Below are 27,883 nucleotides of genomic sequence, written 5' to 3' on the forward strand. Positions count from 1 at the left end.
GACACTTAATAGTGCATTTATTGATTATGTTCTGTACAGGCATATAATAGCAAGCTATAAACCTTTTCTTCTTTTACTTTTTTTCAGTTGTGTAGAACATATTTACACTGGAGGAAAGGGCAGCCAACTTGAGATACAAACACCCTGCCTCTCCTTCAAAGAATATCTGAGGTATAAATACAGGTATATCTTAAATAATTATCTTCATGCTTTATCTATGTTGGACAATAAAGTGTGAACAAGTCTACAAGTTTACATCAGAATGGTATGTACAACATACATTTTTTTTTTACATATTTAAAGAAATAAAAAGTACAAAGAATACACAATTGGCCTATTGACGAGAAATGTAAATGTCACAATACCTAACACCCTCACCTGGCAATACATTTTACAATGACACCAGTGGAATGATTGCCAGGGTTTCTAAGGCTAAGAGTAATGCTGTCTTTATTCACCTGTTGTCCTCCAGATACAATGGGCAATTGAAGGGCATCAGATCAGGGAAGACTGCCTTACAGTCTAAGGTTAAGCTTCATACATCTGAAGCACAAGACACTGGGAAAAGCAGCTAATGGGAGCATTTGACTTAGAACAGCTCCTGCCCCTCGGCCCGCTCCCCCCGCCCCCAGTTTACCTGAAACGGTTGGTACCAGTCTGTGTTTGATTCTGGGTGGTGGTGTCCCTTGTAAGTATTCACTTCTGGGTGAACGGAGAAGCATTTATGTCCCGATGAGAGGAACATCACGAAGGACACTGTCTTCTGAAACAGATTCAAGGAAGCACCCTAACCGACCATATAGTCCTTCTCTGTGAATCTGTGTAAGCCTGAGTTTTGCATCTACATAACACTGCTTGTAGTTTGAACAAAGAGGAAAAAATAGAGACACAAGCAACCCAGTGGGGCACTAGTACAGTTGCAGAATTAGGCAGAACTCTTCCTAATACTCTCCAAAGTCATCTCAAACAATCTATAAAAAACATAATACTGTCAATGGCATCTAAGAGTTCCTTCTAAACATGCCACTGTCCCGAGGCTGGGAAAGAAGGCCATGTGGAAATTGCACAGGTCTCTTCTGAATGAACAAGATATACCAACTGCCAATTTCACATAATCTTTGGTTACAACACACCTCTTGGCAGTAATTTACGGCTATTGTGGCTGGGAGAAAGGAAGGCTAAAAGGCTGGTTTTAGCAGTCACAAATTATTCAAATGGATCTGTACAATGACTTTATTTCAAGCACACCTTTCATTTTATTTCGTATCATTCACACCTGACACTGATTCAGTGCATCTCTGCATGAACCGTGTCTCTGCCAATCAAACTATAATTTTTATAATGGGGCACCACAGCAGATTTGGGAAGTGGGGGCGGGGACTAGATTCACAGCAAGAGATGAAGTCCTACTTTTGGGCTAGGTCCAGCCCTGAATTACAAAACAGCGCTGTTATTTAACGGCATGGGCTTTTCTTTTCTCTTCTCTTCTTCACAACAGCCAATGAAGGACAGCATTTATCTTCTCTGTCCTTTGTTGTTTTACAGTGAAATCTATCACCGAAACAAGGTCATTCTCTAAAGGTTTTTAAAAAGATTCCTTACTAATATATAATGCATATGAAAATGTGTGGAAAAGGTTGACAAATATTACATGCAAAATAATAATTAGATCCCCCCGCCCAAAATCCACCAGATAAGTTAATCTATAGTTTTTAGACAGGTAAAACAACAACATCCTACATGTATCTTCCTAGATATCTTCATTTATTATTGCTATCCTGGCTGCTCCAGCTTGTAGTTCTGGGATGTCTTGTAAAAAGTTCACAATAGAACTCTTGATAATTTTAATCTGTTTATTTTAACCTGCAGTTCTTTGCATTATGTCATATAATCCTGTGGCAAGAATATTACATTACCAACTACATTGCTTCTAAATTTGGGGGATATTTTCCTCCAAACCATGTCAGTAAATGAGGTTATATGGTTACAATGGAATGGGATATATGAACATCTTTAACTCCTAAGAGTATCCACTATTACTGAATCACTTTAGAACTTCATAATGTTCCAGTTATGACATTTTCCAGTGCTGCCCTTTTCAGCTACTGAAAGCAGTTTCGGCCCTGTTCCCAAACTACAAGCATTTATTCCTATGATACTAATTAAACAAAGATGACTGTTAAGGCTTCTATTTGCATCTTAACAGGTGAGTGTGTATTAAAAGGATAGGGTATAGGAAAAGGGATTTGGGGACCATGTCGGTACACATGAAGCACTGGCACTGCCTGAAACCAAAGGTGACTTTTCTTGGACTTCTGCTGCAGCTGTGGACAACCAAGTGCATCCAAGAAAAAAACACAGCTTCTTTAAAGATTAGGTGCTACATGAGTGCCCATACACACTCCAAATCATCTCTTCCCTTGGAATCCTATATATCAGGATCATTGCCTTGTTCTTTCCAAGATACTCAGACTTGGAGAGACTTCCTGGGGCTGGCACTTCATTCACATTTTTTTGAGATGCTCTTGAACTTATTGTTCAGAAAGTATAATATGAAGTCCAGCCATGGCAAGCACGTGCCCCTATAGGTATCCTCATAAGGAAGCTATGAAAAGTTGTAGTTCTCGGAGCTTTCATAGAGGAACACATGCAAAATTACTGTCATACGAAAGACACACGTTGAAGTGTATTTGGCAATTTAAATAACTTAACCCCCCCCCCATCAATTTCAAGCGTTCTGCTTTTCACCATTTTTTTTGCCCTGCCTGATACAGCCCACATTTTTCAATTTTTAGATATACATATGAGTAATAACAACTCATAGGAGTGAAGACCTGAAGCTTGTAATGGTCTCTTGGACCAATAGGATTCTAGGCTGATTCTTTTCCCACGTGTTACATTCTTCCCAATTCCTTCCAAGTGTACCTGACACTCTGATTCTACCATTCTGGCTCTTCATACTCCAGTCAACAAGTTAGTCATTCACATCTCTGCCTTCGTGCAAACCTTCCTTCACTTACTTTAGTGAGAATCCATTGAGGGACATACCAAATCCAGTGGCTGCAACAGTCCCTCAGCAAATGACACACAGATACATACATAAAGTTAACATTATATAGGAATGAATCATTTTCACTATATTCCAGAAATATATTTAAGTCTTAGAGCTTTGCTTCTCAGAAGCAATTCACAGCACCTAAGCAACATTAATCTTACCTTAAAAAAAAAAAAGTTGCACCATCCATAATATTCCAGTTAAGACCTACACTATAGGCCTAACGCAGGCACAAAAGCAGCTTTAAAAATGCATCAGGTTGTCACAGAATTTTGATGGACAATCTCAGACCTATTCCAGAAAGTTTCTCTTCAGGACAAAACTTAATGGGTATATGACCCATCCTGGGGCAGAAAATCAACCTTTCCTGAAAACCTCTACATAGGCTGGTGCTGCGCTGATCCACTTGATCCATCACCTGGATGTTGCTTCCTTAGCCTCAAGATTTTGATTAAGGAAAGAGTCTCTAATCCTCACAACTTCAGCTGCACACAAGTGCCCAAAAGCTTTTGTGTACCAGTCAGGCTTGTGCCCCCTGTTTCAAAGAAAGAAAAGGTGTGATTTAGATTGTTTTTCTCCAATTAATGTGTTTTTTTCTGTTACTAAAGACTGGAAGGGAGGCAATCAAGGAAGCCAAGAATGATGGCCTTTTAGGATTGTGTACATTCCCCCGCAAAATCTCCATTTAGGATCTCAAAGACCTTTCCAGACATTGGGAAGCAGGATTTGCAAAAACCAATTAAACCATCTTTTGGTAAGCAAACTTTCTGGGCTGATTTGAAAGCATGTTGTGGGCACTCATGCAAAATGGCTGCTGTGGTAAGCAGGTAAACACAACTAATTGCAAATACAGAAGGCAACAGGCAAGGTTGCACCTTTCCATCTGCTTTTGTTCCCAAGAAGTCTACCACCCTTGCTAAAGGAACGCTTACAAAACAATCTCCGGGCTGTCTCTGGCCCCAAATGCATTCTCCAAAAACAGAAGCATGATTTCTGTTCTCTAAACAAACACAAGGTACCAGTTTCTTTCATTCACAAATTCTAAAAGAATAAATGTAAAGTCAGGGGGTAAGGGAAATTAATTTGGGACCATTAGTATCAATAAGTGAACAATGCCCATCGGTACTCTAAATTAAAAGTAACTGATTCAAATTAGTTTTAATTGACCTTTCTACCACAGAGTGGGCAAATGAGTGCACTTCAGATGTTTGGGAGCTTTAATTTACACAATCCCTTGCCAATGACCATGCTAGAGGATTATGAGCTGAAGTCTAAGATATCTGGAGGGCACCATTGCTTATACTGTCCTACAATATACAATAACTACCTCTGGGCACTGTAACTTTTCATTCCACTAACACATTATACTGGAGATGGAATTTCCCTGCCCAACTTAATGAAAGTAGAGAACATAATTTACCTTAAATCAATTCGACACATATAGGTTAGTTTGGATTTTCCTGTTCCGCAAGGTTCAATAAGATACCTGGATAACAGCACATTCACTCTAATACCAAGGACAGGTGCACGGTCATGGTCCACAGAGAAGCTTAAAAGTGCACATGCTCCCTTAGAGAGATTGGTCCTCCAAGTCCTGTTAGAATCAAGCAGAACTTTTGTAAGAACAGACAAGAGTAAAAGGAAGATGAGCAAGTTTATCCAAATGTGTTTTTATTCCCAGTTGCTAAATTTTAAGAAAGTGTTTTATGGATACAATCTGTACAGTTACCTGAGGATGACATAGTCTCTTGCTGGGTGTGGTGCCATATTATTTTGTACAAACTGATAAACATCAGTCTGGCTATCCAAAGTCTCAATTACTTTAGCATCTAAAAGATCTTCATCCCAAAGGTGCTGTTCTTTAATGATACGGTTTAATACTTCTTCAGGAGCCACAGGGATTTCTATAACGGATTTCCATAGCCGCAGAGGTGGACCTTCACAAACCTGGAAGTACATTGTTGCTAAGGAATTAATCATCTTTATACAACCGTCCTTTTTTTGAATAATCATTATAGACTACATTGAAAATGGAACTATATTGACTTCAAAATAAAAGATCAAAACACTTATGACTGTCCCATATCACAATGAAAATCTTTGGTCAGCCAGCTTGTCAGAGAACCTAATGCAATAAAATGATACCGACAACAACCTTATTTAGCAATCTTGGGAGAATCATTAACATATTTGTGGATTACTTTATATATGTAATGTTTAAGTCATGGGTTGACTCATGACAACCCCAAATCAAAATTTTAGAATCTGTTACAACATAAACCACCCTCCATTTTTCATTCAGTTCTTATAATGAAGGATGATAGAAAGGCCTTCAATCAACATGTCATGTCTTAGGATATGTGCACTATACAAGCATCTATATAGTATATAAGGTTACAGAAAGCCAATGCATGACACTGAAGGAATATTGACCATTTAAATTAAATTTTGTCCATTAAAATCTATGCACTAACACTAGAAAGTAATAACAACCCTGGATATATGCTAACATACCTTTTTATAGGCGAGTTCTGCTTGTTCTGAAGTGGGACAACTGACCCAGCCCTTAAATTTATCCTTGATTTCCTTGAACAAATCATCCATACAGTCCTGGATATAAGAATGATATTCAGCAGACTCTGAGTTGTTGCTTCGTCCCAAGTCCTCTAAGCTGAGAGGCCTAAGATCTTGTTCTGTATAAGAATTCCGACATCTGCTCATTTCTTCTGGGATCTGAGATTTGGGAAATGGAATAAAACAGGGAATAAACAATTGGAGGTTCACATGATGAGTCAACATTTTGCTTTATTTCCTTTGTTCTGAAAATGGCTGTAAATAAAATTGCAGCATATTAGGGATAGCAACTGGACTGTATCTAATCTCCTCAGAAGTATTATGTAGTTCTTCCATCACACACACACACACTCACACAAAAAGCTAGAAGTCACAAAGGACTTTTAACTGGGAGCAAGGCAGATTTTGATGGTTGCCCATTGTAAGCCCTTATGTTGCTTTCCAGAAAGACTAGCTGCCAAACAGGACATTAGGTGTCAAGAACAAAGATACAACCTGTACAGAATACTAGTTCTAGATGTTAAAATAAGCAAATAGACAAATATTCACCTGAAAAAGCTTCTTACACTCAGCAATCATGTGGCCTAGGCCTTGGGTTGCAGCCAAATTCTCATTTAAGTCTTTCTGATCCGGTTTTCCCAGACTCTGTTTCCTCTGCATTACCCTATCAATTAATGAACAAGACTGATCAATAAAAGTAGACCAGAATGCACTAGCCTGTAAATGAACAATTGAAGAAAAAGGTCAGGACTGCATCTGAAAGCTACTTTTATATCTGACATTCTGCATCTAAATGTATTTATTTTCAGCTTCTCTCATGGATCTCTCCTTGACATGGATGGTATTAGAGCTTTCACATATATATGTTGAGTACTTTTCTTTGGCAGTAGAACTAAAAGACGACATGTGCATGACGACATAAAACACCCAGTCTTTGAAATGAGGTGGTTTATAAATCATATCTCTACATAAATAAAATCAGTATCTTATAATTGCTAGCACTTTTTTTTTACTGGATAGCAAATCAAATACAAAGCAGTTCAGTGGAAACATTAATGCTTTTTTTTTCCTTTTTTTTAAAAAAGAGGGACAGAATTAAAAGAGTTGAAAGGAAAGGCTTCTTTAAAGGTATAGCAACCTGCTAGTGATAGAACTTAGGATAGAACAATATGGAGACTTACCTTGGAGAAGAACTTTCTCTTTTAAGAGTGTTCAGGTGGAAAAGAGAAGGTGCTAAACACACTGCCAGGTTTGTTGGCGTCATCTGGTTTTCTTTCACAGCAGCTGTGACATCACTCAGAAAATAGAGAAGAATCTGTAGGACTTCTCTGTTCTCATCTGGTAGAAGCATAATGGCTGCCTTGATTGCCTGGAGACGCTGGTCTTTTGGCACATCTGCACAAAATTAGCAGTCTTCTCATCAACTTATTGATTTTCCACCCATGCAGCATGAATGCATCCCAAAGCAAACTCTTAACTCCAGCTATTTTTGACTTTAGTCTGAAGTGATTTCCTTCAGTGTGCTGCATACCATTCATGGTAAATGAAAGAATTTTCTTTTTTCTTTTTGGTCAACAGCTTAACTGCCCTCAGGTATTTCCTGCTTAGCAAGGACTTAACAGTAAAACAAAGCTCTGCATATTCCAGAGTTAAATTTAGAATTTAATTTTGAGAGTGGCAGACCTACTAAAAGGGCTGTTAAAATAGATTGTTCAGTTTATGAACACGCATGGCAACAAACACTTTATCAAACTCCATCAATCTGAGTTGAAATAAAGATTTATATACCCCAATGAAACATGTTTTTCAACTGGAGAGTCAATTAAAATAAGTAGCCATTAAACTATTCCTGACTTTGACCCAATAAAATATCCAGGCTGTGCTTCTATAAGCAGATGAACCATGACATAGCAAAGAAGAGAAAAGAGTATGTGGTGATAAATTAGAGATGACCACCATGCAGTGCTATGGTTACAGGGCACAACAAATACTCAATGCCACATTTTGACTTGCTTTACTGAATAAAGTTTCGTAGAGTGCAACAAAGTTGGAAGAGAAGTTGATTTATTTTGCTACACTAGAGGAAAGATATTCCCATAATGCAACAGTTCCAAATTACAGGTAATTCCTGGGTTAAGAGCACCTGGGTTACAGATGACCATAGTTAAGAATGGAGCCTATTGTAGCAAAATTTGAGCTAAATACACAATGATTTGAGTTAAATACATAATGGTTCGAGTTAATTACACAATACTACTTATACAGTATTATACAATAATACAGTTCCAGCTTACATACAAATTCGACTTAAGGACAGACCATGGGAATGGAACTCGTTCTAAAACTGGGAACTACCTGCACTAGTAAAGTCTTCTTGGAGATGTGAAATTCTTAAAGAGGGGAACAAAAATTCACAGGAAGGTACAATCTGGAAAGGATATAGCCTCCATCAGTCAATGTATTAAAAGCTCCTTACTAAAAATGGCAATGCTGGCTGACCTTATCTGGACTTATTTATTTATTTTATTTATGTATCATATTTGTATAGCCGCCCATCTTACACAGTGACTCTGGGTGGCATACATAATAAAATACATAAAAGTAAAATACATAAAAACCAATAAAACCACAATTTAAATTAAAAATAAAAACAAAGTAAAAAACAAAATGGCAGCCAGCATACAGAGAGTGCATCAGTTAATGATCACATAACCACCCAACAGGCTCCACTCTACCATGGGATTCTCAAGGTCATTGGCAAAACCATGTTTTAAGGGCGTTCCAGAAGGCCAACAAAGTTGGGGCCAGCCTCACCTCCTACAATCTGCCAGATGAAACTCCCTAGCTGACGGGACCTGCAACATGCCTCTCCTGCCGGACCTGATGGGATGGGTAGATGTCACTGGGAAGAGGCTGTGCCTCAAATAATCTGGTCTCATGCCATATAGGTCTTTAAAGGTCAAAACCAGCACCTTGAATTGGACCCAGAAGCAAACTGGTAACCAATGCAACTCACGAAGCAGAGGTGTAATGTGTGCAGTTCTTGAAGCACACATACCTTTTGCCCCAGCTGAAGCTTCTGGATACTCTCCAAGGGCAGCCCCATGTACAGCATGTTACAGTAGTCAGTAGGACATGAGTGACTGTGAGTAGAGCCTCCCAGTCTAGGAATGGATGGAACTGGTGCACAACATGAAGCTGTGTAAAGGCCATCTAGCCAAGACTGGCACCAGATAACAGGGCAAGACTGCACCCCAGGCATCTCCACAGGACCTGTACAAACGCTGGCATCCAACTGAGAGTGAATCCAAGTGATTTTATCTGACAGATGCTGTGCAAATTCCTCAGCATGACCCTGAAGATAAACCTCAGGGGCTCCCCATATCCAAGAGGGTCTGGGTCCCACTAAATAGGGCTGCCGGTTGGCTATCTGCGGATGCAATAAGGGCAGAAAAGTACTGATGCTTTGCTGCCCTTACTGCCATGAGGTAGGCCTTAATAGCGGCTCTCATCCGTGTTTGGTTGAATTCGCTCCTCGTTGATCTCCAGTGGCACTCCAAATGTCTCTTAGTTAGTGTTACTCAGCATGGCAACAGATTAATTCACCTCCACCAGTTACTTGGGATGGGAACAGATTAAATTAGTGCCGATGCGGGCATTACGAACAACATCATTCAATAAATCGTGTAGAGTTTCTGCAGAATCGGTATAATGAGCACTGGTCTAGAACTGCAAAATATGGGAAAATTAAACTGCAGGATACCATTCTGTAGTCAGAGAGGCTAAATCAGAGGTAGGCAAATTTTGTTAGCTTTTATTCTGCCTGGGCTCTGAAGAAGAAGTGGACATTTGGGAATGGCCAAACTGAACATCAGCGACTTACACTGGTAGATCTGTAAGAAAGTCTCTGAAAGCTTGTTGGTCATGAGAGGCTCTGACAGGTTGCGGAAATATTGCTTCAGCATATCAGCCACATCATAAGCAGACTGCCCTTCATAATTCATTTTGCCTACTGCATTCTCATTCGTTTGTCGTAATGCCTGGATTCTTGACTTGACTCCAGATTTTCGGAAAAGGCCAACCTGTGTGACAAAAGAAAAGTGTACATGTTACACCAAACAGGAACCCGTCATTGATAACTCTTTTATCCATGGCACTGGATTAAATTTAACATCTGGTTTTGTGAAAAAATAACAGGTGGTACAGCCCTTTCTATATTTTGCTACATCAATTCTGATGTGAAAAATCATGTCTGACTGTATTAAAAGGTCTAGAATCACAACCATTATCTCTTTTTGCCTAATAGAGATACAGGTATATGGGAGAGGTGAAGAGGTTGGCTGACAATAAAACTGTTTATGGGATTACAATCTAATTATAAATATATTCATTTGACTATCTATACAATTCTCATACACAAACTTAAGCAATGCAACCCCAGCACTAGCAGACAACAGAAAATGAACATCTGGAACTGTGGAAGTCCTAGACCAGAGCGAAGACACTAACCTGATCCAAACAGTTGTTACGAAGGTATCTCATAGCTTGTTGAATGCTCTGAGGAAGAGGTTGCCCGGTACGTTGGACATTAACTATTAGGGGAACTCCAAACACATTTCGATCTTTATAATCTGGCACTTTTATCCTTTTCATAAACTTTGGCACAGCCCTACAGAAGATCAGAAATAATTTCATAAACAAAGTTGTAAGTGTCTTTATAGTCATCTGTGTTGCTTCTCTCAAATACGCACCATATGCTTCTATTTCCAGCTCTTGGCTGTGGGTTAAAAAATATGCCTGAAAACATTTCACATGACTAAGAATAGCAGCATGGAAAACCTGATTAAGGCACTGAAATTTGCAACATTCTGCTATGTTAAGAAACAGCCATGGGAAAAAATCCTTAAAAAGTAAGTGTAATATTTGGGAGAAGAGCCATGAGCAGTGTTTAAATGCTTTAACAAGTGTGGTTGAAGTAATTACTTGATTAGTAATCTATTCTATACAATTTAATTTTTATCTGGAAAAAATATAATTTTATTGTATATTTATATTATGCCTTTCTTCCTACATGGAACTCTGGATTTTTTATATTATATTTACAATTTTGAACATAGGATTCCAGGCAAGATCACATCTAGGCACTGCCAGACCAAAGATTTTCAAAAGGAAAGAGTACTTTAGTCAGTGCTGCTGCTGTTGTTATTATTTTGTTGCAAATCTATAACTGCCTAGATTTTTCTGATGCGCTTCACAACAACTGGAGAGTCAGCACATTCTTCACTTGTTTTCAATAATATAGCAGAAGAGCCTTGAAAAGGAAGCAAATATGCTCTTCTCTGACATCATCACCAGTTGATTCACCTTTGAATTAAAGCTGCAGTCCTATTTCTCATCAGTTGACTGTCTTTCCTTTGAAAGCGATCCATTCAGTTAGGAAATAATTTCCAGCCAATATGCTAATATCAGTACAGGCCTTTTTTTTTAGATAATGAAATCAATCCTGAGTTTTGGGGTCATACCAGAACAAATAAACTGGTGACATCAAACATGCCTTAAGAGGTAATCTGAGAATAAATCAATTAATACAGTAGTAACTGATTAGTTAATCTGCCAGGTCAAAAGGTACAGGACAAAATGAGGGTGGCCATAAAAAAACCAGTAAGAATCAAGTATAAATCTAGGAACGATCCTTTATAATCTTGCCCTTTCAGGACCTTTGGGAGAAGATGGACACGTGAACAATGAGCTTTTTGTATATTAAATGGTTTGCTTTAGCAAGCCCTCAAACTTGTTCTACCACCCACCAGCTTGTGTCACAGCAGGAAACTGATGTAATACATCGGTGTTTGCCAGAAATAAACCTCATTTCGACAAATGACCTTTTCAGATACAGCCCCCACTTGACCTCCCCCCACATCTTCCTTCTCAACCACCTCTTCTACCCACTTGGGTAAAAGGCCTTTCCGTTTGCTTTCAACTATCCAATATATCAGAGCCCTGCTATTTCACTTAATCATTTAAGAATTTTTAGCTGAGAGCCACCAATTTTTTTCACAACACAGGAGACCTAGGAGTGTGAAAAGCCAAGGAAATTCTAACTGAATGGGATGACTATCTTTAGGTCTATGAATGACTAGTTCACATACAAGCACCCCACCTCATTCATATTTCCAGAGTTTGAAAGGGTGTTATTGATGTAAGCTTATGCATAGCTTTCTTTTTGTTAAAACACACAGTGGTGGGATGCAATGTAGTGGAAAAGGAAACACACACATATTACGATGGTCACTGGGAATCTCAAGCATGCAAACTGCTCAACGCTTATTTCTGTCATTTTGGACAAACAACTTCTGTAATAACAGCATTTGGACAGGAAGAGCTTTGATGGTGGACTTACAATACTCACAGTCCTAGACGAAAGTGGGGATGGGGGAGGAGGAGGAGGAGGAAGAGTCAGTCAGACGTTGAAGTAACAATTAAATTTAATACTCCATGCCAAAAGAAAAAAAAAAATTACTCTGTACTTTTGGGTGCCACAAATAGAAATTATGAAATAAGTGATTTTTAACATTTTTCATCTGGAGTGGACTATTAACCCCATGGACATAAATGTTTGTATACCGTAATGCAATCCTTAAGGCAGAAGTTAGCAAGGTGGTGTCTTTCAAACGTTCTGGATTTTATCAGCCCCAATTTCCATTGATAAAAGACTGGGGAACCGTAAAGAAAACATCCAGAGAACATCAACTTTAAGATAAACTTAATAGGATGATCATGTATTTATCAGCAAGTTGAAGTTGCAACAGGATACAGAAGGACTTTATTAACAATTGATGCCCTTCAGTTCTGAAACTCCTCCCCTTCAGATATTTTTAAAAAACAATACTTATTGGCCAGAGCCAATACATTTCCCCCCCCCTTTTTTTTTTTTAAAAAAAACTCAGTTGGATTTTGGTAGGAATCAAGACTCAGGAATTAACATTAGGTCCTATTATTTGTAGGTTCTGACTCGTCACAGGCCTGCCATAGATGCACACAGTTCCTTACCAGCTGAAACCATGTTTGTTGGAAGGTGTGTATTTCTCCAAGAGTGCAGTTAATTTCAGGAGAGAATATTTCTGCAGCAGGTTCATCTGTGCAACGGACTGACAGTCAATCTGTAAGGCGGCTGAACTTAAGCTGGGTCGATGGGAACTCTGAAAGCTATGCCACCTCATTCTGTGCCTTTGAAAAAAAGGAGAAACATTGAATGACTTTGAACCACAAAGATGGGTTTAAGCAAATGAAAAGCCAGAGCAACTGAGTGATTTGGAATTGTATCACAATACAGACTTGCCTATGGGAATTATCAAGCAGCCTTGCTTCAGAATCTGAGATTTTTGTGATATCAGATTTAAAAAAAAAATCAGCTGTATTTGTACAGAATATATGGTACTAGAGTTTATTTCAATTATCAAATGTTTACTTGAATATTTGCTCATATTTACTGTACTTAGACAATGTTTATACTATAAGAATTTTATCTGCACTTTCTCTGCAGTGCAAATTATGAATGCTGACAATCCAAATACAGAGAACATAAGTTTGATTTTTTTACTTGAACACCAACATCTATACAAAGGTTTTATGAATCTGGATCAAAATGTTCTCAAAGGCTTTCATAACAAATGGCACAGTGGAGGAGGAGATATCTAGATGCTCTAACATGGTAATGAACATGAAAACAAACTGGTGTAATTTATGTTGTGTTCAGTGTTTCTCGGATAATCTATGACACAGAATTTAATAGAATAAAAATAATTTGGCATTCAATGATATGATCAGCAATATAAGCTAGTTTAACACTTGGATGATCTAACTTTTCTTATTCTGTGGAAGGTAACTAAGAATTATTCAGTGTCACTCCTAATACCTGCTCATCCCTGGTTATAGAGTATGTTCTAGCTTAAGGAAAAGCAATTAATTTCTATATAGCTTCTACATCATAATCCTCAAGCACAAAAAACTTGTAGTTCATGAAAAAATCATTTTTATCTTTTATCAAGCCAAAAGTATTATGGTGTGGACTATTTCCCATCCAGTCGATGGCTGCTGGCTACATCAGTCTGTAACTTTTCACAGAATATGCCAATCTATCTTCTATTTGGAGAACATTAATACTGAAAACTCTTCTTGAGTTTTCTACAATCACTGCATGTTTTAAAATTACTCTTGGAAGACATCTCTCACAAAGGAGAGAAGGATGAACAAGCAGATTTGGCTGGAGTGTTTCAAATTACTCTTTTGCCTGCCTTGTCTGTTTATTTAGTAAATATGAAAGGTATTTTAAAATTACTTTTCATTTCAGAAAGTCCTGAAGTTTCCTTCAAACAAACTTGAGAGTTATGCATCCCAGGCTACATAAGTTGCTTCTTGACCTTTAAGTTTTTTACCCTCTGGGCTGAGAGGTAGGATAATAATTTTTCTATGTCTATCACCCACATTTGATTAATAATTTGAGTATTAAAATACTTATTTGTACACATATGAATAAATATTATATTAAAGATATATTTTACTCTCATACTTGCTACTCCTCTTAGACTAAAATCTGTGTCCACTGACCTGTTAGAGCGTGTTAGTGATGCCCCCACCCCAGAATCCCTTCTTTCCTGGATTCCTACAGCCTCCTCTGTTTCATTCAACGAATTTCCTGTGCTGTCAAGATCACTGGGCATGGTCCTATCATTGTCCACATCTAGCAAGATTTGCTTGGGAGATGAAGGGCATGGAGAAACTGAATCTAAAGCTGAATCAGAGTCTCCTTCATCAGAAAATTTCTCTGACCATTGGTTCACAATTTTCTGCATGCCTTTGACATGATACAGGATGTCATCAAGCTCGGGAAAAAGGTCCTCATTCTCCAGATCAGCCAGGTTTCCTGTGCTAGAATATAATATGGAACCTGGCACGTTGTCATAAATGCTGAGGCGACTGCACATTGAACTGGAGGAATTGCGTCTCTTTCCTATGCTCATATCTTTGGAGCTGTCAGAGCTGTTCTCACGCCGGAGAGAAAGATGTCCATGTCCATGGAAGCTTCCTGTTCTCCAGTTCACTGAACTACTCTTGGAGTAGTTTGGAGCAAAATTACCATTGGAGAGTGCCTTAGGAAACGTTCCAGGTTTGTGGTCTTCAGGGATGAAAAAGACAGTATCTTCTGCAAAGCTCTCTCTATTTTTAAAGTTTTGTTCCATGACATCATTAAATGTTGATTGGTTGAAAGGATCAAAGCCTTCTAGATACATCCCGACACGCTTATTGTAGGCACCAAGGCTACGTGTCCTTGTGATGGGGCTAGGAGTGCTAACTGCACTGCTTGTCTCTGACTGGCTGCTGCTGCTGCTGGTCTGTGTGGAATTGGAAACGCTTCTTTTGCGTACCATGGGGAAGTTGATGTGGTTGCCATTGAGAGTGGAAATCTCTACACAGTTAAGTTGCTTTAATTTCTCTTCACCCACACCTTCCTGCAAAATTGGACCACTGATTATCAGGCCCAGCTTTGAAGGAGCTTTACTTTTCCCATGATGAGATCCTTTTATTTTTAGGCTTTCCATCCTCTTTAACAGGCTCCTCGTTTTGGATTTGGTATTCTTCTCATTTGCTTTCATACCGCAACTGAAACTTGATAATTCTTTAGCTGAGGGCAAAGTGCTCTCATTTTCCGCAAGCTTTCCTGAAGAGGTAATGCTAATGACCGAGCCTGTCCTAGTGGTGGCTGTATCGTTTTGGGAGGTAGCTGGGTGGCTGTTGTTGCTGCTCATACTGTGAATGGAAGCTACCCCATGGTGTTCACTCTGCTCCATCAACATGCTCTCATGACTGGTTGCACTGTTCAGATGAGCCACTTCTGGGGATGTGGAATTCATATCGCGCTTTGGAGGGAAAATGTTGAATTCTTCCAGTCTGGACCACCTCTTGCTGTCCCTCTGGAACATCCACTTTCCACTGATTGCACAGGGCTCATCTTCATCTGAATCTTCACTCTGCAACAAAACAGGGCACACTGAATAAGCACACAATCACTGCTCAATGAGTTCGGTAAGGAATTGCAACCAGAATAGCTGAACCTGGGGGATTCCAGGAGTCAATCAGGCTACAAAATTAGGTACACATTTGTTCTTGTGGATCCTATACCTCCTTGCAAATCAGTTCAGCTAAGAACTAAAGGGATTCATTTAGTTTCACTCCACGAAGCATTACTGCACATTTGGTCTCATCTTCCACTTATCACATCACAAGTCCATCAAATGATTGGTGGGTTATGTATTTCAGTTTAAAAAAAAAAAGAGAGGTCATAATTGCCACTGGCTGTTAGCTCATTTGTGAACAATTTAAAGCACTGGTGATTATCTATAAAATACTAAAGATCATAGAATCTAGGTGGACCTAACCATATAAACTTGCCCTAACTCTTCTGTTCCAATCACTCCTTGAAGCCAGGACTTTCCAAATTGAGAGATCTCTGAACTGTCCTTCCCAGAAATCTTAACCTGAAGCTATCCGTGCCTATGTGCCTGCTAGGTATTGACTCAGATAAGGCAACTGGAATGTATCCTACCCATTTGTTTGATTTTTATTGGTAGCTTGTTTATTTCTGGTTTGTGACCTAGATACCTTAAGGGATGGCTGGCTAGCTGCCCTCTCTCCCTTCTTCCATATAACAACATTTCTCACCTGCCATGGATTCTGGATAGTATGCAGCACAATAAATTCCATAAAATATACAATCAATCTACTATAACCATATTCATATCTTCTTTAATAGGCTCTTGCCTGCATATTCTGTTCATTGCCTGAGCCCCCATACCAGTTTCTTTGGCTGAAATCTAGCAGATGGCAACAAAGTACTGAGATGAGGGGTGGGATCAGGAAGTGAGTTCCATCCTGTTGAATGTCCTGATCTGACCTTGATGATTTTGGGTGTTTGGTCCAATGTGATTTCTCATTAAAACATCTCTCCCCTTCTCATGAACACATTAAGACCTCCCTCCCTCCCTCCCTCCCTCCCTCCCTCCCTCTCTCTCTCTCTCTCTCTCTCTCTCTCTTTCTTTCTTTCTTTCTTTCTTTCTTTCTTTCTTTCTTGTATGAGTAGGTGACTTTGTTGATATTAGAATTTCTTTACTATATTATTCTCTCATTCATCTTGGGGACTTGGTTTTATTGTAGGCATTTGACTAAAGAAACTACACTGAATTTTTTTTAAAGAACTGAGAGGTTCCCCCCAACTGGGCAACAATTCACCTTAAGCATATAATGGGATTTGTTTGATCTATTTGCAAAGTATTACAGGTTTTTAATGGTTACCTATGAAATTTTAGTTTTTATGGTATTTTATATAATTATCATTTCTTTGTGTACCACCCAAAGGTTACTACTGTAAAGCTGAATAGAAATAAAATAAAATAAAATAAAAATTTACACGTTTATTTCATCCAATTTCTATCCTACTCTGGATGGATACAGGAAGGGCACTTCCAGGTCTAATCTATCCAGAAACAGTAATACTTCTGAAGTGTCTACAGAACTGCAAAGGACATTTTCGAGATTGTCCCATGTATGTGATTGCAGAGCCCATATATCTTGGATTTTCATTTCAGTAACTTGGATCTAATTTATCCAGCAAACCATATTCAAGCTCACTTGAGAGTAAGCGTCAGATGGCATCATTCTGCACAAGCAGGTCTACAGGGGTGATGAAGAGGAAGCTGTGCTTTCTCCAAACCCTTCTAACAAACCAATTCCCAGTCCTTTAAGTCAGCATGACCAATACACCCTCTCAACTCTCTGGTATCTATACTAACCTAAAGTTGCAAGTTGCATAGAAGGTTTGCTCTATTTTCTCTCTGATGGGGATGCAATTTGGGCAAAGAGAAGCCATTTTTAAAGTGTGTGTGTATGTGTGTGTAAGTAAATATGTATTTAACATATGGAATCTTTTTATAACATGAAAGGAACTTAGTCAGTCTTCCCCAACCTGGTGGCCTCCTTGGCTCTGCTGGCTAGCCAACCTTTAACTGCTGTAGCTCAGAATACATCTGGAGGGTACTAAAATGGTGAGCTAAAACAGCGCATCCTATTATTTACCCACCATCCCAAGGATCAGTAGATGTTCCATTAGCCATGCTGGATACCACCGAGATCAGAGAAAAATTAGGGCACGCATGAAACATTCCACTCAAACCAGTAAAGGCAGGTTTCTCCAACGTTAGTCGCTGTTGATAGTTTTCCTCTGTTTATTTGCCACACTAGAATTATGAGGGGTTCGAATTGTTGCAGCTTCATTCCTTACTCATCTTAAAGGTCTTCCAATGTGACTAATGGGACCAAGGAGAGACTGTGGAAGGCTAAGGCCCTGAGGCCATTCCCCATCTTATTTTTTTCCATAACAATATAAAAGATTTTTTCCCCCAAGCTTCACTTAAGGCATTTAAAATTGTTTGACTTCTTGGATTTTGAGAAGCAGACACAGTTGAAAAACTATCAACATTACATTCCAGGTACCCCCCTCCCATCCCCCATTATTTATTCATAGAGTGAAAAAAGAAATACATTTAAAACATAATGATGTGATTGACTTCTAAACAAGAAAATCAAAGCACCACTCTCTAGAACTGATAAGCTTGTATGACAATCATTTACATATAACAGAGCTTTTTCCTAAGGGACGGGGGAGGGGAGGCAGCTATGTGGATGGACGAGTTGGGGCTCTTCCTTACGGCAGTTAGTGTTATCCCCCAGACCTTGAACCAGCAGAAAACTGTATCTGCATAAAATTTGTTGCCCCTGTTGGCAATACCTATACCATGACACCAAGGGACTGACAGATGGTACTGCCCTCATTAATGGTGCATAGGACCCATTAAGGACAGAGACAGGTGGACTACCCTGGCTTTATTTCCCTCCTTTCTTACAAAACAACCACAAACCATTCTCCTAAATGTGGAATGGGGCCAGGGAAGGAGATGAGTTCTGACAGATGGTCTGGCCATGGGATTTTCACATGCTTTGCACAAGTGTTTTGTGCAGGTGCATTCAGAGGGAGCCTGGTTATACATGTATCAGCAGATAGTTGGCTTCCTTTTGGACAAGTGTTTCATGTCCTTCCAGAAGAGCACTAAACTGTATTCCAAAGCAGCCTGATCAGAGGGAAAGTGGGGTATTAACGAAGAGGACTCTCCTGTTGCCTAAACCAGAATGGCCTTGAAAGATAATTCCCTGATGGGAGGGGGCATGCCTGTATCATCCCAAAGTGGCCAGTAGTCAACCTGACTGTGCCAGCAACAGAACGTCCTGTGAAATGTGCCAGATTGTAACTATGGGAAAAGTGCTACAGGATAACAGAAAAACAACAAGAATTACTTTAAAACTGAAATAGCTGCGGTTGAAAATGGATGCAACTATACGTCAGATACCCATCCAAGACTGTCATGTCTGAAGCTGCCCCCAGTTACTATTAAATGCAAGCATTAACAGAACTAGTTCTTGGCAGAGGGTACTGCCTATTTAGAATGCAGCAATTCTCCATCAACAACAGACTAGGAAAGCAGTATTTTACAACAAGATTTGTAAATACCAGTTGGCATTGGCCAGTTGCCATTCTAGTGCAAAAAAGCCTCATACTCTGTCCAGTTAGCATGTCAAAAAATTGAATAACTTAGTAGCAGGAAAGAGACTTTCATAACAGATTGTTATCAGGCGCTTAATGAGTACCAATGAGTCACATTCATTCTATTCAGTTTTAACTATTATCTCTGTTTGGGCAGAAGAAAACTTTGCTGGTGTAGTTTAACTGTTGGTGAAAATATGCCTGTGCGAAATAAAACAAAAGTAGGCATCACCGTAAATGCTTGTAAAAGAAAATATTGCTAATATTCTACCCACTGCCAACTGCTGCAGCCCTTCTAATACTGAAATGAAGAACAAAACTTCACACAGATTTTGGGACCAAATTGTGCCTTAACTGATTTTTATGGTCCCTTTGAGATGAAAGCTAGAAGAATACCCTTTTGTGTCACCTCGAAAACACAAGCTTATTCAAACCCATACTGATATTTCAAAATTACAAGCCTGACTAGGAGGCTGGTTTTGGCATGTGAACCACCTTAACGCTATATAAAAATAATTAACAATATAATTAGATGAATAAAAACTTGAAGAAAGTCTCATTGTCCTGAGTGGGGCTTCTCCTTGTAGGAGGTTTTAGGATTTCAGCATAAGACTGGAAAAGAGATCAATGGGGCTTACTTCTATGTCAACACATAAAGATGTGGATTATAAGAACATTTATCAGGGTCATTCCCATCAATTATTTACAGTATTGCAATAGCTTTGTCAAATACACTTACCCGTTTCCTATGTGGGCTGATTTCTAGTTTCATCATTGCACACTTGTTTAAAGTATTTAAACGCCTATAGAAGAAACAAAACAAAACAAAGATTAACAGTAAATATGTCATTCTGTGCTACCTGCTCTTCCAACTAAAAGATTATTGCAGAAGTTCTTGCTAAGCTTCATTTACATGGAAATGAGTGAAAGAAGAACCTCAAAAATAACACTTATGTTTAATTAACTCCATGCTACATCAGCTGGATACCAGATTTTGTGGAGTGGGTGGGACAGAGAGGCAGAAACAGAAGCACCTTTGCTAAATCAGCTCCTTGTGAGTCAAAACCATAAAGGAGACCTTGTTCAACCAGAGGTCGTTAAATTGGGGTAACTGTAATGTGGTAATACAAGGTTCTTGTTCCCATGGTGGAAAACTACTAGTGCCTTCCAGGGACTGAACAGTTCAGGAATGCTGCACTTTATATCCACAATGATAGCAAAATACTTTGGAATAAGCAACCTGTGTCTAACCCAATTTTTGTACGGTACTAAGTGGGACTGAAAAAAGAATGACACTGAACTGCAAGTTGTTATGTATTCTGTCCTTCAGGTTGACTTGGGTACATGGGGAATTGTTACTATTTAGCCAACATTACGCTAGGTCTATAGAAATTCAATCTCAGAGGGATTTTATTTACATTGAGCTGTTGTGTATCTCAGCATTCCACCACATGGAGAACACTACAGAATTGATTTTACATGGCCACAAATACACTGGTCTGCACTATTCATTGTTTAGGAACCCTCCAATTTTCTTGAAGGGATCCTCTGTTCTGGAAGAAGTAGTAGTTGGATGGTTCACACACAATTCCATATTTGGTTGTGTGATTCACATGAACCAATATACAGTATATTTGCTGGATTATACACTGAATCATCAAGAAAAAAAATATTTTACTTTTCTAACAACCAAAGAGTAAGTTCCTTTGGTAACTGAAATCTCAAAGTACCAGAATCATAACTTATCATCAGTACAATTTATATTTATATATAACAACTTGTTGGCAAGACAGAGACACTATTTTTTTTCCTGGCCACATCACACAGTAAGGAAATACTTTCAATCAGCCCTCATGCGTGTGGCACAGCCTACTGGACGGCTTTCATTTTCTGTTCTATGTCAACAAAGCTGAAACCTCAAAGAGGAAAACTCATTTTCTACTCATCAGGCATCTATATTGTTCTTTATATTGTATATTATATTGTCTAATATAATTATTTTCATTATAGCCCCAGGATACCTCTGCTAATTTCTCAAAAGAAAGCAAAACCATTTCCCCCTCCAAGGTTGGACATTTTCTCATATCACCTTACAGCATGTATGCAGCTGTACATCTCTAACTCTGTGCTATATCTGTATGTTACATCTATACAGACAGGCCACTGAATTTTTAAAAAAACAATGAAGCTGCTTAATTAAAAGTATACTTCCTGGAGATCTTACTTTAACAGGTAGGATAAATATACATTCCGTACATACATGTGTGAATGATACTATTTCCTAGAGCAACTATTAAACAACCATGGTTAATCTTACTTTTGATTTATTGACAAAAGCAACCTGAATTGAATAGTTTAGGTTGGCCTATTTCTCTAAACTACAGTTAGATGAATCACAGATTAGGTTCAAACAGAATGAACAGTTATGGTTAATAATAAATAAAAGCAAAAGCTTACGAATTCCTTCTTGTCACTGCAAAATAGTTTAGCACAAAGTCCTAAGTAGGCCAAGGACTTGAAACATAATCAAGATGTCATTATTCCAAGTGTTATATTACAACTTTCATTTGACTCACCTCCTAGAAAATACTATTATTTTATATTTATTATTATTATTGCTACTATTATTACTACAGGTAGTCCTCAATTAACAACCACTCATTCAGTGACTGTTCGAAGTTATGATGGCGCTGAATGAGTGGTACTTATGATCAGTCCTTGAAGTTCTGGCTGTCCCAGCACCCCTGTAGTTACTTGGTCATGATCTGGGCACTTAGCAACCAGGTAAAACTTATGATGGTTGCAGCATCCTGCAGTTGTGTGATCGCCTTTTGCAACCTTCCCTTCCAGCTTCCCACAAGCAAAGTTAATGGGAAAGCCAGCAGAGAAGGTTGCAAGTTGTTCCCGCCACTTTTTCTTCGAAGGAGCTCCACTATGGAGTATGAGATCCCAGGGAGCTCAGCTAAAGATCTCATACTGCGTAGTGCACACTTGGGCCACAGCACCCCCTTCCCCACCCCAGCTGCACTTGCACCTCACAGCAGCATCCTCTCTCCAGTCCACATGCACTTGCCACAGTACCCCCCCACCACACTTCACTCATAGTACTCACCTCCCCCCTGCCAGCTTGCGAGCTGCCTGGGACTTGCAACTTCCTGTTGGCTTCCCATTGACTTTGTTTGTGGGAAGCCAGCAGGAAGCTGCAAGTCAGTCATGTGAGGTTCTTGCTTAACAACCAGTGATCCTCGCTTAACTGCCCTCACTAAGCAATGAGGTCACGTGACATCTTGCTTTACAAATGCATCGCTTAGTGACAGAAATTCTGGTCCCAATTAATGTCATTAAGCAAGGACCACCTTTACTATTATTCTTTCTCTGAAGTTCACACAGTAACCTAAAGCCTTCCATTTGAGCTGCTAAACAGGTGTATACAGACTTGAACCCTTGAATGGCATGCTAGGAGCTCCACCCCCCAAAAAAGGCAGGGCCTCCACATCAAGTTGGTGATTTAGTTCAAATCCAATTAAAAGAAAAGTGGATTAATTAAATACAGCCAGACTACTGCATGAATTCAATCACCTTCCACCGTTTCTCACACTATCATTATCAGTGGCTATTTTGGGAGATGCTCTGGCTACCTGAGGCCTTCATGCATCCCTGCGCTTAAATCTCAAGGCAAGAATCCAATCCTCCCCTGTGTCTTTTTCACATTCTTATTTCAATCAAATATCAGCTGTAAAGTAAGAACTAGGTCTTAATAACACCAGTGAAGATATCAGACAACTCCTGCAGCAAACATTTAAAGTTCTACTACGGAGAGAATACCACTAAAGCGGGAGATCTTACGCTGTTCTGAATACAGAAATCAGAGCTTAATCTCACAAAGTCCAGGGAGTTCCTGCAAACAAATCAACCCCAAATCCCCTATTTCATTTTTTCAGTTTCAAGGACAGAATGGGTGGGTCAAGGAAAACCATCTCATCAGTCCAGAAGCACTCTTGCTCAATTTATGGAAAAGGAAATTTAAAAAAAAAGCCATATGTTTCTGATATAAAAAAGAAAGTAACATTTTATTATTGTGAGTATTGTAATTAACTTCAGATAATTAACACTGCTCCTCCATCCTTCCTGAACAAACCCATGATCTCTGGTAAATCTGGATTTCCACATTGCTTTAAAATAATAAACACATGCACATTTTACAATATTAGGGTCTCTGTTCAAGTTTATCTAATTCAGCCTGTTGCATTTAACCAGTCCAACCACTTTGATCCGTTGGAGAAACAAGTTTCCGGTCAGCCTGATAAGGGAATATTTGATTCCAAAAGATAATCTGTTTTAGAAGGCATCCTTTTTAAAAACAAGACTGTTGTGCAGCTGAGCCAGAAAAGTACAGATACTCTAAAGACAATTCCCACCAAAGTTTCTTTAAAAATAAAATGTATACAGTCAACATTTAACAGAAATACATTTAACAGAAATACCATATGAACTAAGTATGAAAAAAAAGAACACAAAATAATATATTTTTTTTAACCTATCACATTTTAAGAATGTCATGAATGCTCCTGTTTTATGGATTTAGTCAATGAACACTAGCTGAATTCTCTTGTCTTTTCAGAATTGAGTCCCAGTGAAATCACTGAGGATCATTCACAGATCGGAGCATATATGTTTGCAGTCTTCCATACGGAATTCTTAAGTTCTCAATTTAAACTGTGGGTAGTGGATATGTGACAGCCAACACTGCTGGCATTTGCAAGCAACAATTACTTGTTAGAAGGGCAGACACTAAGTTGGATTGAATAAAAATGGAAAAATGTTTCTCTGCAATCAGTGTGTTAGCTGAAAGGTACTGGGAGTAGGTCCAATACTGGAGATTTTGAAAGGCCCCCAAGCAGATCTACAGTTTTCCATTTCCTCAATTCTGATAAGACTCATTTTTATATGTGCTTGCATCTTATACTACTCTTTCTATGCCACTGTGTAACAACCCATTTCTTAAGAATGGGATATAAATGTATTGAATGAATAAACAATTACATCAAAATGGATCTTTTGCCTAGATAAGCAGGTATCAAGTCACTGTCTTAGAAATCTAAATAACAGAACTATCAATGTCTGTTTAAAATTTGTCTGACTACATGAATGAAAATATGGATCAGTTTTTAAGAGGATTTTGAAAAATTCAGAATTCATAAGTTTGACTATATAACCTCCATCATGATTCAGGAGAGATACTACTTATTTAGAATACTGATGTATCAATTTTTTTAAAGAAATTCATCTGAGTTTCATAACAGATTTTTTGTGTGAAAAATCCATCATGTGGAAAAGTTTGCTATCTTACGGACAAAATACTATAGGGGTAGGCAATCTGACACTACCTAGATATTTGAGGGTTCACATTAGCTCCTTAAAGCACTGATAAGGGGAAGGGATTGTGGCAGGTGCAGTACAAAACATCTGGAGGACATCAGGTTGCTTCCCCTGTCTTATTATTGGTGGCGTCTACTAATACAACTAGAAACAGAGACTTGAAGAATCATGTCTGCTTTGCAGCCATGCTAGAGGATAATCAATTTGGTTATTTCCTAGCAAGGCTCAGCTTCTTAGTTTGGGCCACTTGAAATTATTACTATTTAACATTCACAGATGTTTCAACCAAATTCCCATATTCATTATCCAGCTTGGTTGCAGAAAATGACCTGCACGCAGTTGATATAGCAGTTGTTTTGTGTGAAGGACACTCCTCCCACAATTTAAACAGCATTGTAATATGTTAAATTAATCATCCCTCAAATGAGTTTAAATTGATAAGCGCTGATCCCCTTTGCACTTGATCCCTGCTAATTGTGTAGCATTGCAAAAACTGAGTTATATAATTATTCCTAAACCAAGTTGCGTTGCTTATAACCTAGGTAATTGTTATTTCAGAATGAAGACAGAGACAGTCTAAAGAGCTAAGGAGAATTCACAATGGATTTTACAATCATCATCATCATCATCATCATCATCATCATCATCCTAGTTTATTTTTGGTTTCATCGTAGCTCAACTGCATCATCATTTTCTGTGCACAGCAAACTAGGAAAGTTAAACTATTTTTTCTTTTATTGTTGTACCTTAATTTTTAAAGTTCTGTAGGGCTTGCCCTAGAGTTTTAATGTATTTCCTGCCTCTAAATGGTAAGAAGTTGTGTCACCAACTTTCTGTAATAATGGTTGGATAAAATTTGGGGCTGCAAAGAAGAGGCACGAGGAGAAGGGACCATGCAGTGTTCCACTTCAAAAAGTCAGGATGCAAATTGTTAACTTTCTCCATCCAGTGCATGTAAGCAGGCAGAGTCAAAACCGACTATGGAATGTTTTACATCAGTCTTTGCCCTTTGAGTATACCTTTTTAATGCCACCATGTGCCACAGGATTACAATGGGTTTCCATTACAATTAGTACAGAAGTTACTACAGTCATCTGAGTACCATGGCGCCTGTGGCCATCATATACCTTTGAAGATAATACTCTCAGCTGTTATCTAGAGAACTTGAAGCACACACACTTTATACAGTATCCTAAAACACATTTGGCAGATTAGAATTTAAACCATGTTCCTTTCTGATAACATTACACTGCACAATTTCTATCCTTTCCAGTAGTACAAAGAGGATACTGGCAGTGATGCTGGTGGATAGCAGCCTGTCATGTAAATAATGGGCTTCAACCTGGTTTTCTTCATATTGTATCAAAACTTCTGTTGGAAAAGCTTACCTATATCAGTGCAAGAAGCAACCATCTTATATACAACAGTAAATGTTTAGAAAGGGAATGAACAGGTTGCTTACCTGTAACAGTATAAAAGTGGTTCTTCAAGTGTTCAACTATGCATTCACTTATTGGTTTCATGCTTGCTGAGAGCCTTCATCAAGAACTTTTCATACCTGAGGCAGGTTTTGGTGGAAAGGTCAACGCATTTAATGCATTTTGAGGCACTCCACTCATTTTTCCTTAGTTTCCATCAAGCAATGCAATAAATTATAGAATTCAATGTACTTACCAGGGTAGGCGCTTGCAGAAAAATTGTGAATGGATTGTGTCAGTGCATATATAACCACTTGAAGAACCAGTTACAGGTTAGCTGCCTGTTCCTCATCATTATCTCTGTTGCACGTATGGACAAGAAGCAATATTATCTAATGGTTGAGGGATGAATGCCCATTTATCCCAACAAGGACAAAACAGCCCACCCAAAGGAAGCATCTGTTCTGGCTTTAAAGTCCACATAATTGTGCTTAAGAAATGTCAACAGTTGGAACTGAAACTTTGTAGAGCACAGCCATGGATGTTGACACTGCCCTCATGGAATGTGCCCAAATAAATTCAGCAACAGCTGCTTTGCCAAGGCATATGGAAGAGTAATGGTTTCCATCACCCACTTAGCTGTTTGTTGAGTGGAAACTGGAAGTCCTTTCTTATCACCTCCATAACATATAAATAGTCTTTGAAACTGAAAAATCTGATCAAGATTGAAGACCAAAGCTTTATGAGCACCTAACATATGCAGCAAATGCTCCAGCAGGATTACTGGAGACAAAAAAAAAAAAAAAAAAGGAGGGGAGAGGGGAGGAGGAAACAGAGTGATTAACATAAAATTTAGGTTTGAAGACAACCTTTGGAAGAAAGTGTAAGGTTTCAAAACAAGCACATTGAAATGAAATTGAGTAGATGGGCCAATTACCTGAAAGGTACAGAGCTCTCCAGAGCTCTTGATGTGCTTAAGCTATTGCCACCAAGAATACAATTTTTAGAGTTAGGAGTTTAAGTTCTGAAAATGGCTCATTTGTTTATATAAAAATACAACTTATAAGCTTCACAATGGAACAAAGGAAATATAAGTTTGAGATACTTCATACAGCACCAACAAGCAAGAAAACACTATTCAATTAGGCCACAGTAATAGAGCTTATTGAAAATGCAGCCAAATTGATATGCAAAGAGGACAGCATTGATCCTTGAAGCTTCAGTAATAGTATATACTCATAAGACACTAGACAGTGAATAGATATCTGGAACCAAATTATTAGAATGCACAAATGATGGAAATCATGCCCATTTGGTCCCGGCAAATTGACCAAGATACTGCATTAAGGACCTCTTGAATTGTTATCATAAAGGTGGCATTGTATAAACTAGGCTATCAACTTGAGCCTCCATCATGTGTTCTCACTTGACTGAGTTTTTAACTGTTTCTCAAATTCTCTAAGTTTATAGGTATCACAGAAATGTTGCATAAGACGCACCATTCCCAGAATCTGTGTGTGAAAGTCAGAAGCTTCAATTGATGGGGTATTCCTTTATTTATTAACACAGCAAACCATCATGGTACTCAAAGATTATTTGCATCACTCATTTGTGAAGTACTGGTTTAAAAGCAGGAACCACCTTTATTTTACTGCTAATAGTTCCAGACAATTAATATGAATAGTCTCACATGATATCCAATGGCCACTGAGAATTAGATCAGTGTAGCGAACCCACCACCTGTTTCATAAAGCATCCACTGTAGTGATCTAGGAGGAAGAGTGAATGGTTGGTAAAATTACTGAT

At 38.6% G+C, this 27,883-nt stretch overlaps 1 protein-coding gene across 2 annotated transcripts in view; it reads right to left on the reverse strand.

The window, feature by feature from the left end:
• DLC1 (DLC1 Rho GTPase activating protein) overlaps positions 1-27,883 on the reverse strand; it is a 266,008-nt gene continuing 238,125 nt past the window's right edge. For both annotated transcript variants that reach the window (XM_025169576.2, XM_007421121.4), the window contains 11 exons: positions 20,020-20,083; positions 14,237-15,657; positions 12,680-12,856; positions 10,139-10,298; positions 9,513-9,711; positions 6,811-7,024; positions 6,179-6,293; positions 5,570-5,788; positions 4,785-5,002; positions 4,476-4,649; positions 1-3,590 (listed from right to left, as the gene is read on the reverse strand). In XM_025169576.2, coding sequence (XP_025025344.1) covers positions 3,470-3,590; positions 4,476-4,649; positions 4,785-5,002; positions 5,570-5,788; positions 6,179-6,293; positions 6,811-7,024; positions 9,513-9,711; positions 10,139-10,298; positions 12,680-12,856; positions 14,237-15,657; positions 20,020-20,083 — 3,082 coding nt within the window. In that variant the 3' untranslated portion in view covers positions 1-3,469. The remainder of the gene's footprint in view (positions 3,591-4,475; positions 4,650-4,784; positions 5,003-5,569; positions 5,789-6,178; positions 6,294-6,810; positions 7,025-9,512; positions 9,712-10,138; positions 10,299-12,679; positions 12,857-14,236; positions 15,658-20,019; positions 20,084-27,883) is intronic.

This window comes from Python bivittatus, unplaced genomic scaffold, assembly GCF_059951505.1.
Source record: "Python bivittatus isolate LINGU-HERP-01145 unplaced genomic scaffold, Pbiv_v1 ctg000070_np1212, whole genome shotgun sequence".
Lineage (NCBI taxonomy): Eukaryota > Metazoa > Chordata > Lepidosauria > Squamata > Pythonidae > Python > Python bivittatus.